Source organism: Leopardus geoffroyi, chromosome B2 (assembly GCF_018350155.1).
Source record: "Leopardus geoffroyi isolate Oge1 chromosome B2, O.geoffroyi_Oge1_pat1.0, whole genome shotgun sequence".
Taxonomy (NCBI): Eukaryota; Metazoa; Chordata; class Mammalia; order Carnivora; family Felidae; genus Leopardus; species Leopardus geoffroyi.
In genome coordinates, this window is record NC_059332.1 from 62,424,653 (window position 1) to 62,438,784 (window position 14,132).

Below are 14,132 nucleotides of genomic sequence, written 5' to 3' on the forward strand. Positions count from 1 at the left end.
ATAAAATGTGGCAGGACCGTGCCAGACAATCATGGGACAATTAGATGATTCTGTATTTCTGGTAAATGATACCACTTGTACCAGAGCTAATTCTACTGTATGCCATACTCATGAAGCAACAAAATTCTGGAGATTCTTAGATTAAATACAAATTAAGTTGATGAAGTTTAGCACTGAACTTGTCCTTTTTACAAGTTTCAATGTCCATTTGAAGATTCTGACAAATTTATATAAACTTATGTTAATCACAGTGCTCTATATTTGACTAGCAAGCCAAATATTTGAATACAGCTTGTTTGTTGTGGTAGCTTAATAAAAAATGAACAGACAGTAATGGTCCTCAGATTTCAAAATTCTTAAAACAGTTTCAGTAGGCTACTGCCATTGACCATGATACATTTCTTTCAGCCAATGGTCAGTGGAATCAGTGGGGTCATTGGAGCGGATGTTCCAAGTCCTGTGATGGCGGCTGGGAAAGGCGAATAAGGACTTGTCAGGGTGCAGCAATAACAGGACAGCAATGTGAAGGGACAGGTGAAGAAGTGAGAAGATGCAGTGAGCAACGATGTCCTGGTGAGAATGAACTGAGTTTATCCCAATGGAAATATTTTGTTACCTTAAAAAAAAAGGATTAAAAATATTGTCATTAAGGGCAATAATTGCTCAATTGAAGGATTGCTAATGATAAGTGGCAGTTTACTTGTTTCTGTAATGTATGTATGAGGTTTCCTCTGTTTATGTGTCATAGACTGTTGCCTCCATGAGTTTTTTAATTATTTGCTGTAATAACACATTGAAAAATGTGATTATACAAAGGAAGCCCAATTGAACAATAACATGGCTGGACAGGATTTAAATTAGTTTGGGGTACTATATTTTTCACTATGTTCTTGAAGTATTTGTTGACTGAGAACACAAAACCAGTTGCCTTAGATTATTTATGATACAAGTAGAGAGACATAAGTGTTAGATAGCTGAGTGAGAAAATAAAGAGATGATGTTTGAAATTCAGAAACTTTTAAATTTCTCTATTAATCCATCCCCATGTAGGACTTTGGGCATCCCCATTAACTTGCCCTGGTTGTCCCATTTTATGCTAGGAGGAATGCATTTTAAAATGAAAACATAAGGTCTTAATTAGTGGTGAAAGAATGGAAATGTTACTACATTAAAGGATTTTACAAATAAGGATAGAAAAAAATGAAAAGTCAACAATTGCCCAGATTACTGATCATATATTTTAATAGACCATTTTTACAACAAAGACTCCTTCCTAATTGTGCATACATTACATAAAATACTATTGACATACTGAGGACTCAATAAATAATTGAAAATTAGGATTTTAGAATGATACCATAGACAAAATTATTATAAACATACTAAAAATATGATAGGATGAAATTTTTAAGTTTCATAGCTGTATATAAAGGAAGTGCTGAAAACTTAAAAGAATTTGAAGACCCTATTAGAGGCACTTTCTGCTAGTAATGCCTTGTGGGCAAGCCAGCTTATCTCTCTGGCTATCTAGTTCCAATAGGTGTGGAGAGTTCAGCTGTTTAAGGTTCCTTTTCAGTTCAGAAAGCAATGGATTTCCAAATGTGACTGCATCAGTTTGGGGAAAAAACAAACAAACAAGGCATTCTAAGAGATATCCATGAGTCAAAGCTTTGTTTTTCTCCATAGTTAGAATTCTAAAGACTTCTCACAGTTCAACACTAATACCAATAGAAACTGGGTTCTAAGAGTAACAATATGTCAGTAGAATTTTTTTAGAGCTTAGAAAAGATCTAAAATTATCTTTGTTAATTCTTAAGACCACCTGAATTCAGAATGATAAGTGATAACCAGCAAGTAGAATTTTATTAGGGATACCTATACAAGATTAGTAATGTGAAATTCCACCTGTGCTCCATAAGAATTAAGAAACATTAAACAAAACACTTATTTGCCCAAAAAGAAATTTCATTAGAACAGTAAGACATGATTAAATAAGACCCTTTTAATATTTGAAGTTATCTAAACTATTGTGAATATGCCAAGGATCTTAACCGGCCATTTAAAACCGTCTTTCATCTGCATATGTACAGTTAAAAATGTTGTTGCTGCAATCACATTTACAAAGATTGCCACCTGCTGTTTGAAAAACATTTTACATATCTATTTACAAAAAAGATAGTATACCTTATACACTAGGTTTGTCTGCTGGCTTCATGATTTAAGGCAGGTTGAAAAATTATTATATAGGGGCGCCTGGGTGGCGCAGTCGGTTAAGCGTCCGACTTCAGCCAGGTCACGATCTCGCGGTCCGGGAGTTCGAGCCCCGCGTCGGGCTCTGGGCTGATGGCTCAGAGCCTGGAGCCTGTTTCCGATTCTGTGTCTCCCTCTCTCTCTGCCCCTCCCCCGTTCATACTCTGTCTCTCTCTGTCCCAAAAATAAATAAATGTTGAAAAAAAAATTAAAAAAAAATTATTATATAAAATTATAGTATTTTATATTTTATATATATGTGTGTATATGTGCACACACACGTATATGGTATTAACCTTAGCATTTTCATTTTACTCTTTTCAATAATGTAATTTGAAATCTCTTGAAATTACCTCCAAGTATATAAATAATGTTTTCTTAAAGAAATTTTTTGTAATGTTTATTTGTTTTTGAGGGCAGAGAGGGGCAGAAAGAGAGAGAATATGCTGTCAGTGCAAAGTCTGACCTGTGGTTCAAACCCACGAACCATGAGATCGTGAAGTGAGCCAAGATCCCAGGTCAACTGACTGAGCCACCTAGGTGCCGCAATAATGTTTTCTAATTAAAATGAAGTATTGAAATCAGCTAACTAATTCACAAATTAGTGGTTATACAGAGGTAAAATAAATGAATATATGAGCCAGGCTTTTGAAAATATCTTAAACTGGTACCTTTATACAAATCAGAGTTATACCTGAAAAATTATATATGACTATTAATTTCAAATATACCTCTGCATCTGTATAGAGTGTTTATATCAAAATAAAGGAAGATTTCCTTTCTATTTATCCTTTGTCTGTTCTACGCGCAATCCCCTCATTCCCACATTATTTTGTCAAGAGAGCAGGATTGTAAATAAATAACTAAGTTTTCCATAGTGGATTTGATTTCTATATTGGCATTCCAACTCTGCACAATTGCTTCCCTATGGTCAATATACATTATTTTTGTGTCCAGCATACTGGACTCTAAGAGTAATGATCTGTTAGCAGGGTTTTTTAGAGCTTAAAAAAGATCTAAAGTTAGTTTTGTTAATTCTTGAGGCCATATGAATTCAAAATGATAAGAAGCACTCCTGATTTCCACCATTATATTGCTCCAAAATTAAATATTAACAATATAAATTGAGAAAACTTTCATATTTTCTCAACAGTTACTAAGGCATTTTTTTTTCTTTTTGTCAATGACAAAGCCTTAACAAATGTTTCTCGTAAAACAATGTGTTTTTTTCTACTATTATTTTTCCTACTGTTTATCTTTAATTTTTCTTCAGATTGCTGGAAATTACTAGTATTTATTTTTATGCTTCAGTTAATTTGGATGCAAAACAAATTAATCAAGTTTGCCAAGAGACCCTCTGTTGTCAGGAAGTAGAAGTATAATGTACGCACATCTTTGTCTGGGTAATTAATGAAAATAATGATTAATCATCTGGATTTAATCAAAAGCTGTTATGATGTCTACTAAAAATGGAAAATGAAAAATATTTTCCCAAAGAGAATACGATTTTTTTTTACTAGTAAATACATAAAATACACGTATTAAAAAGAGCATCACGGGGCACGTGGGTGGCTCAGTCAGTTAAGCATCCGACTTTGGCTTAGGTCATGATCTCATGGTTCATGAGTTCGAGCCCCGTGTCAGGCTCTGTGCTGACAGCTCAGAACCTGTAACCTGCTTTGGATTCTGTGTCTCCTTCTCTCTCTGCCCCTTCCCGCCCCGCTCTCTCTCTCTCTCTCTCTCTCTCAAAAATAAATAAACATTAAAAAAAATTAAAAAGAGCATCATTACCAAAAATAAGATAATGTTTTTGTCTTCATAAGGAAAGAGACTTAGAGGGATGAAAAAATTACATATGTATATTTTAAATACTGTTAGCTGAGGAATAAAGTAGCTACAGAGTGACAATTAAGTTGGTTAATTTTTAAATTGGTCCAATTCACCAACTAGTGATTTCATTGATCTTAATCTCATTGTACATCCCCAGACTTTGAGGGTTAAAACAGTTGAAAGGTAATAGTTTCTCTGATTTTTTATTACTACAATATGAAAACTATTTTTAGCTTTTGTGTTTTTCCCCAATATTTCCGATATTTCTGGTTAATATCATTCCGAAGGCAGATGTTACTGATGTTACTGGTGGATTGGCCTATGTAAACTTTCAGGCTTCCTGGGGACCTCCTTGCTCCGTTCCCAGGGGAGGGGATGGCTATTTCTAGGTCCAGTTCTTAGATCTATTATTCTTTAGTCATTAAGGGTAATGCTAGTTGGGATCTACCATTCACAGGTAGAAGTTATACTTAATTTGTACATAAAATGCTCTTTTTTGGAGTTACCAGTGTTTTGTCTGCAAGTGATGAGTGAAGCCCATAGGTTGAATGTGCTGAGAAAAACTTGGGAAATATGTACACAGTACATTTATGTACTGTGATCTAATAACTTAGATCAGAGATGTAGCAATTATTGTGATATTTAACTCTTAGTATTCATACCAAAGGAAGTCAGCAGTAATGTTTGTAATCCCAAACTTGTATTGAACATTGTAATGCATTCGTATTAGAATTTATGCCCCCGCCTGGGTGGCTCAGTCCTTTGAGCATCCAACTTCGGCTAAGGTCATGATCTCGCAGTCTGTGAGTTGGAGCCCTGCGTTTGGCTCTGTGCTGACAGCTCAGAGCCTGGAGCCTGCTTTGGATTCTGTGTCTCCCTCTCTCTCTGCCCCTCCCCCGCTCATTCTTTCTCTCTCTCTCTCTCTCTCTCTCTCTGTCTGTCAAAAATAAATAAACATTAAAAAAAAATGTATGCCCTGTAATACCGTAACTATAAGCCCCCTGCCCACTTAGGAGAAATGCCATTCTGCAAACGACTGTTCCTTATCTTTGTAACATTGCTCTCCAATGGGATTATGTCTTCTCTAGAGACAAGAGAGACTCATTTGCTTTCTAAGTGATTTTCTTTTAATTCAGCTTTGGTGGGAAGAAGGAATCACAAAGTTTGCTTACTCTAAGCTTTCTGACTTCTTTGAGTGCCTTTCCTCATTATCCAGTCTTGTGTTTTCAAATTTTAGCAGATCTAAGTATCATCCAGAGAGCTTGTTAAAACACAGATTCCTGGGTCCCTGGGTAACTCAGTCAGTTAAGCAGCTGACTTTGGCTCAGGTCATGATCTCGCAGTTTCTGGGTTCAAGCCCCACATTGAGCTCTGTGCTGACAGCTCAGAGCCTGAAGCCTACTTCAGATTCTTTGTCTCCTTCTCTTTATGCCCCTCCCCCACTCGTCTGTCTCTGTCTCTGTCTCAAAAATAAATAAACATTAAAAAGATAATATTAAAAACAAAACACAGTTTCCTAAGCCAAACTCCCAGAGAATCAGATTCAGTAGGTATAATATGGGCCTGTGAATCTGCATTTCTAACAAACTCTCAAGTGATATCGATGATACTGCAGATTACCCTTTGCAGATTACCCAAACACTTCCTGTAGCAAAAATTAAATAAATAAATAAATGAATAAATAAATAAATAAATAAATATTAGATGATAAAATTACCATAAAGTGGAAAACAGTCCTCTGCCTCAGCTACACTGGTCAAAATTGAGATATCTCTTGAACAAGACTGTAGAATTTTATTTTGTTTATATCACTTCCTAAATGATGAGGGGATGGTTCCTATAATCAATTAATACAGGCAATCCATTTCAAATCTCCCTAGCCAACTCATTCTTCAACCAAAATAAGATCTCTTTATAGTTGTCACTTAAAAAATAGGGCTATTAACTAATCACTGTGGACAAAAAAGGATGATTTAGTCATTTTTTGACTTTCAGTTCTCCAATTGCTATTGTTCCTGTTTCATGGAGGGCAGAAGAAACAACTTGATATAAAGTTGTTTGAACACATTTGCTATAAAGCTGTGCACTTCCAGGACACAGATCTGTAATGCTGCCATCCCAGCAGCTCTCTTCCTGTGCAGAAGTTCATTTTCTTTAATGTTTTTATTTTTTTTACATTTATTTATTTTTGAGAAACAGAGTGAGACAAAGCATTAGTGGGGGAGGGGCAGAGAGAAAAGGAGACACAGAATCTGAAGCAGGCTCCAGGCTCTGAGCAAGCGGTCAGCACAGAGCCTGATGCGGGGCTTGAACCCACAAACTGAAATCATGACCTGAGCCGAAGTCGGACGCTCAACCGACTGAGCCACCCAGGTGCCCCAGGAGTTCATTTTCACTGCCTCTTATCCTTCAAGGTTATTAGCTACTATATAATATATGCACAGGTATATAGTATGTGGGGTGGGGGACAAGTATCAGAGAGCAGGACGAGGTCTTGGCTCACATTGACTTATTCTTTACTCAGTTCCAGTTTGGAGGAGTGTTGAATCAATCACTATCACCACATTTATCTTTGTTAGCGACAAGTTTAACAAGTTAGCCTTCTACATTGTGTGGACCACCGCATTTTTAAAGCTAAATGTAATCATGATTAGAAACCCAAATATGTGAGGTAAAATTTACATTTCTAAAGAGAAAAAATATATACTTCTCTGTATTGAAATATTCACATACAAATTGGCACCTACTCTCCCTTTTCATTCCAAACCACAAGGGTAATCACTAACAGTGTATTTAACACTATTTAACACCCCTACTCCATTAGAATTTTTATTATTTTCTACCAAATGCTATGTGTATATCCTATAAGGAATTATATTAATACCTGTTCAGTTTCCAACATTTAAGGCAAATGTCTGCACAGAAGATTTTTGGACACAGCAATGTTGCACCCAAGTGTTCACTTACCTAAAAAAAAACACTGAGTTCAGTGTTGACAGTAGGTGGCACTAAGTATTGACTTCTTTCATCTCAGTGTTCTATTTGTTCTTGCCCAGTCACCTCAGATACATTCTAAAAAGCAGGGAAATAAATTAGAACTTGAAGATACTCCATAGGCAAGAGAGATCACCTATTGCTTAATAAATATCTGAGAAAGTATCCAATCCTCCTGAAAAACATGGGTTTTATTACCTACTCCAGTCTGCAGTTCTGCAACAAATCAGCTAAATTTTATAGGCAGAATTAAAAAAGAACCACTGGGGTCTAAAATAATCAATGTGTATACCAGATAGTACCATGTATCCATTATTCAAACCTGTTGCTATGGAGAAAATTATTGTCATAATCTGTCTTATCAGGTTGCTCATCAGATGAGACTTTGGGAAAACTCTCATAGCTTCTGTCACGGTAGAAACCTAAAAAGCAATTTACTGTAATCCTATATTCTCCTACATTGTCCAATTTAGGACTATCTGGCAATATGTTGATCATTCTCAAACTGAAACAGAAATTTTAAGCAACACGTTTTACTATGTTTTTGTTTCTTCCTTTCATCCCACATTGTTTTTATAGTAAAAATGAATGTATATTAGGAACCACTTAATTATTTCTAGATTAATAAAATTCAAGCAATTAGTAAAACTGCTCTTTGGGTTCAATGTTTACTAAGACACTGAACCTTAATTAGTCCTTGACATTTCTCATCCACTCCTTATATGTCCTGATTTGGGAATGACCCTACGATCGATCATGGATCGTGCTCCTGGTGCTGTTTGGTTGCTCTCTCTCTTCAGCTATCACTTGTGAGAAGCACCCACAAATTTGCATCTCTGTGCCTAATTTATTGCAAATACCTGACAGACCTTTCCAATTGGGGTATCAAATCATTCTCCGTGTCAGCAGGAGAACGTTTTTGTCTGACCACCAAATCCTTCTTGTCATCTGAAGTACTTTTTTGTAAGTTTATTTATTTAATAATTTTGAGAGTGATGGGGGAGGGGCAGAGAGAGAAGGGGAGAGAATACCAAGCAGGCTCCACACTGAGAGTGAGGAGCCTGCTGCGGGGCTCAAACCCATGAATCGCGAGATCATGACCTGCACTGAAATCAAGAGTCAGATGCTAAAGCAACTGAGCCACCCAGGCACCCCTCATCTAAAGTAATTTCTAATTCTTACCTTTCCTAGTGATGGATTCCATCTCCATCAAATCTTTCCTCAGTGGGCCTGCTTTCTGTTTCCCTGAACACTGCCTACTAGTAGGAAGGAGCATTGTGGATAAAGTGCCCCGGCAGGGGAGTCAAAGTCTGGCTTTGGGCCTCAGTGTCCTCATATGTAAAATGGGGCTAATGATATGTGTCTCAGGGGATTGTGTCAAGTATGAAATGATACAATGCTATAGGTAATTAGAATTATTAAATAGCATTCCAGGCCCTCTTTCTCCATTACCCATATTACTACAACAATCACCTTTTCTAAACTCTTCCACACAAGTTCATCTGATTATTCTCCCCTTTTCATGACCTTAGTCATGTGACTCACTTGCTAAAAAACAAAAAAAAAAGCTGTGGCTACTCATTACTTGCCCAGTTCAGTGCTTATTGGAATCCCTGGTAATATAGTATCTCAATCTATCAGTTTATTAGCTTTCCAAGGTCATCACCATCTACTCATTTATAGGTTGTAACATATACATAACATAACAGATCTAGTACCTGGTTCCTGGGTGTGGGGACACATATTCTCTCCTTACTCTTACTTATTCACTTGGGCTCCTATAGGGTCCCTGTTCCCCTTCTTCTTTACCTGCTATTACTCCATGGGAATATCTTGGGCGTCCAATCCATCAAAAGTTGTCTACTTCTTTAATCATTCTTATTTCTTCTACAATTGTGTGAGTGCTTTCTTCTTTGAATCTCTATAGGCTTGCTTTGTGCTTCCCTTACTATATATTATTATTATATTGTATTATTATATATGTTATTATATCTCTTAGCTAGAATTCCAGATCATTTACAAATGAATTATCTATATTATCTATATCTATAGAATTATCTGTTTTCAGATTCCCAAATCCCCTCCTCTGCTTTGAACCTAGTTGAATGTAGGCCATTAAACATATGCCCCTTTGAAGTTTTCATTCCATATCATCAACATTGTTACTGAACTATTTGTATAAAGTAAAATATGCAATTCAAAATACAACAATTTGTATAAAGGCATCTGAATAAAAAATTCAAAATGACTATGATCATAACGCCTTACCTTTTATAATCATTTTACTCTTTCAAAATTCTGTTAGTTTACCTAAGTAGAATTTGAATAGTAGAGTTTGTGGCATGAGACTTCCTTCTTTAGAAATAAATCATTGAGATGTTAGAATTAAGAAAAATATGTGTATTCATAGCAAGTTATTCAATTTCTCCCACTCTCAGCCCTGCTAATACTTTTAGGTCAGAGCTCCTCAAGGCAGTCCCATAGCCACCTGTCAGGCTAGGATTGGTCCCAGATATACTCAAATAGGGATTCCTAAGGCCTCAGGGCAGCTGACAGGAGGAGGCTGTGGCGGGCAGTCTCTAGCCTAGCCTAGAGTAGCCTTGCCCATTACCCTAGTGTGCCTCCAAATGTTTTCATTTTCTACATGTGCAACGACCAGGAAAAAGCTATGAAGCACCGTTATCAACAGTTCCTAAGATCATATAAAAAGGCAAGTAAATGCAATTCTCTAGCTGGAAACATCGAGCATACCCCAATATAAAACTTTGCCTCACTTAAAGCTAGTAAATAGTTACTTAGAATTAATCCTTTCAATTAAAGTTAGCTCTCTTTTTATTATTATTAGTAATCTTGTTAACAGGTTCAAACTAGAGTGACCTTGTCCACTAGGTTGAAATAGAGGACTAAAACTAAGTTAATCAGATTTTTTCCTAGGTATGTATGTATAAACACTATCTAGTCCTGGAACAGGCAGTGCAACATGCACTGTCTGCTCATGAATTTAAAGCTTGTGCTTTGCTGGGACGCCTGACAAACTCTTGATCTCAGGTTGGAAGTTTGAGTTGAACGTTGGGTTTAGAGATTACTTAAAAGTAAAATCTTTAAAATAATAAATGAAATAAAGTGTGTAGTTTGCTACCTTCAAGATTTAGAGATACACTTTTTTCAAAATATTTAAATACCTTGTTTACCACTACAACAGATGTTTGGAGACAGTGTAAGATTCCCAGAGAATGGACTGAGAGACTTGTTTGATTGACATAGGTCTACCTACCACCTCCTTGCCTAGTGATTTCTCTATGCCTTGGTTTCCTCGCATTTAAAAAGAGAGTAATAAGTTTATCTACCTCATTCTTATGATGAGAATGAAATGAATTAAAAATGTAATGCACTTAGAAGAGTGCCTAAGTCACAATGATATGTACATATTGCTGTTGTAATTGTATGTTCTTTCTACTCGACACTGATAAAAACCATTTCTGTGTGAGGAATGCTATTACAAAACACATTTGATAAATGCCTTTCTTTTTCCCTCAGACCTTAGCAGCACCATGAATTCTTCACTTGAGTGGGTTCCCTTGCTGAAATGAGAGCTGTAAACTGTGTGAGCACAGGGACCGGATCTATCTCATTCACCTCTGCATCCCCAGCATGGGGAATTCCCAAAACATAAGAATTAATGAATTGCCAGCAAGTGAAATTTGAAATTGGGGTCATGTATAGTACATGTTTTTTCTTTTTCTTTTCTTTCTTTCTTTTTTTTCCCCCCTGCATGCCAACTCTACAGTGTAGAATCAATTTCTCTTTAATGCTGAAATTCTAGCATAGGGGTGAAAACTAATTTTCCACATCAAATTGATTTAAGCCCTGTATAATTTTGCTATTTTTAAGAGACAGAAAATCAGTTTGAATAGACAGATTAACAGCTAATCACTAGGTAATTGCTACCTTGTTTTAAGACAGCATGCTAACTACATACTTGTGACTTCAAGTACAGTTGTATCTTACAAATGGGTTTGTATATCTTTGCACTAGTCATAGCAGGCAGTGGGATCTTTCAGCTGATGAACAGAGTTGCTGTTCCATTTTGCTAAGGCATAAAAAACAAGAATCCTTCATATGGCCCTACAATAATGTTTTTATTTTGAGCACAGAGAGTTATGTGTACTAATTATGTATTTTCTTTTCTAAAAAAAAAAATGTTTATTTATTTATTTTGAAACACAGAGAGAGAGAGAGAGAGAGAGAGAGAGAGCAGGGGAGGGGCAGAGAGAGAGGGAGAAAAAACCAAGCAGGCTCCGCACTTGCAGGCTTGATCCCATGAACCGCAAGATCGTGACCTGAGCCGAAATCAAGAGTCAGATGCTAAGCTTAACCAGCCGAGTCACCCAGGTACCCCTATGTATAATTCACAAAATATGCATAGGTAGCATTAAACAGGAAAACTATACTTAACACAAATCTCTCTCTTTCGCTTATGTTTTTCTCCTGAACTTTAGTTTCATATACCAAATGCCTTTGTGACAATATCAAATGTGCTCAGATATATCAAACTCAGAACTGTTTTCAGCATCTTCTCTCCCAAGCCCTGTCTTCCTCGTGTGCTCTGACGCTGTAGCACAGCAGGTACTCTTCCTGGAGACCTGAGTTTCATCTTTCATTTCTCTTACTTCCTCGCCTCCTACACCCAGCCACGTTGCTGAGACCATCCTACCTCTTAGATAGATTTTTGAATCCACCTACTTCCAGTTGCCATTTCCTGTGATGCCACACCCCTTCCCTGATTATTGCGTTTAGGTTGTCACAGGCCCTCCTGCCTTCAGTCTCACCTTCCTTCAGTCCATTCCCCAAACTGCATGTATAGCATTCAGAACACAATAACAAAGTTGCCTTGCCCTGAAGTTCAAACTCCTAGTTTATCTTATTATTTATCACCCCTCTCCCTGTAGTAATTACTCACTTCTACTCATCTCCAACTTTATACTCTAGCCATTCTGAAATGCTGGATACAACAAGGTTCTCCTTGCCCCCTGGGTCTTCCGACCTGTGGTTCCCAAGGCACACTTTTCCTTTCCTCATTGGCCAACTCTTACTTATCCTTTACACTTCAACTTGGACATCGCTTCTGGAAGTTTTCCACTGACATACTCTCCCCCATAGTACTCCTAGAGGAGCCAGAACTTCTCAGATCATAGTGGACATCCTGCTGTATTATAATTTCTCCACTTATTATCTCCCTCACCATCTTGGGAGTTGAGAGACCCTGACTATTCTTGTTCATTCTTTTTATGTGCGGTATTTTACAAGGGGATTGGGACATTATGAGTGTTCAGTAAATATCTGTAGAATTAATGAATTCCATAATGGGCACTGAGGAGAGTTCAGAAATTTTCCTACTACTGGGGGCTTCATAAACCTAAGATGGAAGAAAATAAATTTTTATTAATACCTAGGCTGTTATGCTCTTGGTATGACCATAAATACACCTATTTTCTGAACTAAACTTTTTAAAGATACCGTCTTCAAAGAATGCCAAATCACCTTTGAGAAAATATTTAAAGCAGGGGCACCTGGGAGACTCAGTTAAGCATCTGACTTCAGTTCAGATCATGATCTCACGGTTTGTGTGTTCAAGCCCTGCATCAGGCTCCGTGCTGACAGCGGAGAGCCTAGGGCCTGCTTCATATTCTGTCTCCCTCTCTGTCTGCGTCTCCCCCATTCAGACTCTGTCTCTGTCACTCAAATATAAATATTTTTAAAAAATTAAAAAAGAGGGGCGCCTGGGTGGCTCAGTGGTTAAGCGTCCAACTTTGGCTCAGGTCATGATCTCACAGTTTTGTGGGTTCGAGCCCCGTGTTGGGCTCTGTGCTGACAGCTCAGGGGCTGGAGCCTGCTTCGGAATCTGTGTCTCCCTCTCTCTCTGCCCCTCCCCTGCTCATGCTCTGTCTCTCTGTCTCAAAAATAAATAAAACATTAAATTTTTTTTAATTAAAAAAGAATATTTACAGCAGATGTGGGATTTGACACTACTACTAAAAGGCTGAAAATCCTGCAAATTTGCAAATCTGTCATCTTCCTTTCTTATTATTTGTGTACTGTGTTTCCATCTACAAGGAGCACAGTGTATCCAAGGCTTTATAAATTTATGGTGGAGAAAAGCAAAGTTTGTTGATCTTTCTAGGTTTAAAAATAACTGTGATTTTGTTTGTTTGTTTTGGTTTTTTTGGTTTGGTTGAAGTAGACCATACCGATTGTCTTAAGTAAATGAGTATTAGTAATTGAGGGCTGTGGTTGAAAAAAAAGTTAATCAGCTTCTTTCTGAACTAGTTAGGATATATATAGAACACACTGGGGGATTCTGGACTGGGTCCCATGGACTCTTACCAAGTCAGACACAACCCTATAAAGTCAACTTTTGTCAATACCCAGCACCCTGGAAACCCAGTTTGGTTAATTTTTAGGAAAACTGTATAGCTAACTCCCTCTCTTACTTTTCCTAGATGAACATTCCTACTTACTGCTGGTCTACTTATACACACACACACACACACACACACACACACACTCTGTCCTCAGTAATTTGTAGAATCATCCTCGTTTTCTGTCATCTTAACTACTGAGGTATGGAAACAACAGATCTTTTGAAAGTATTTGGTAATTTTGGCTTAAAATATATGTGTGTGTTCATAGGTATCTACCCTATCATTTGCGAGATTTGTAAGTACTCTGTGCCCTAGGAACGAAAGAAAACAGAAAAATTATTGTCGTCATGATGCACACACTCTAGCAGGAGAAGGCAATAAATAAATAAACAAGCAAACAAAACAATAATAATAACAACACTGTAAAATAAGAAAGCTAGGGGAAAAAACGTAGAAGTTATAAGGAACAAGCCTTTGGGGGAAGAGTAAAACAAAGGAATGCTTAAAAGTGTTTGAGAGGATGGGGCGCCTGGGTGGCGCAGTCGGTTAAGCGTCCGACTTCAGCCAGGTCACGATCTCACGGTCCGTGAGTTCGAGCCCCGCGTCAGGCTCTGGGATGATGGCTCAGAGCCTGGA

The 14,132-nt window shown here is 37.3% G+C and overlaps 1 protein-coding gene across 4 annotated transcripts in view; it reads left to right on the plus strand.

Moving 5' to 3' along the window:
* The window catches only part of ADGRB3 (adhesion G protein-coupled receptor B3), a 734,277-nt gene that overhangs the window by 324,075 nt on the left and 396,070 nt on the right, over positions 1–14,132 (plus strand). For all 4 annotated transcript variants that reach the window (XM_045498673.1, XM_045498672.1, XM_045498671.1 and 1 more), the window contains one exon: positions 409–573. In XM_045498673.1, the coding sequence (XP_045354629.1) occupies positions 409–573 (165 nt within the window). The remainder of the gene's footprint in view (positions 1–408; positions 574–14,132) is intronic.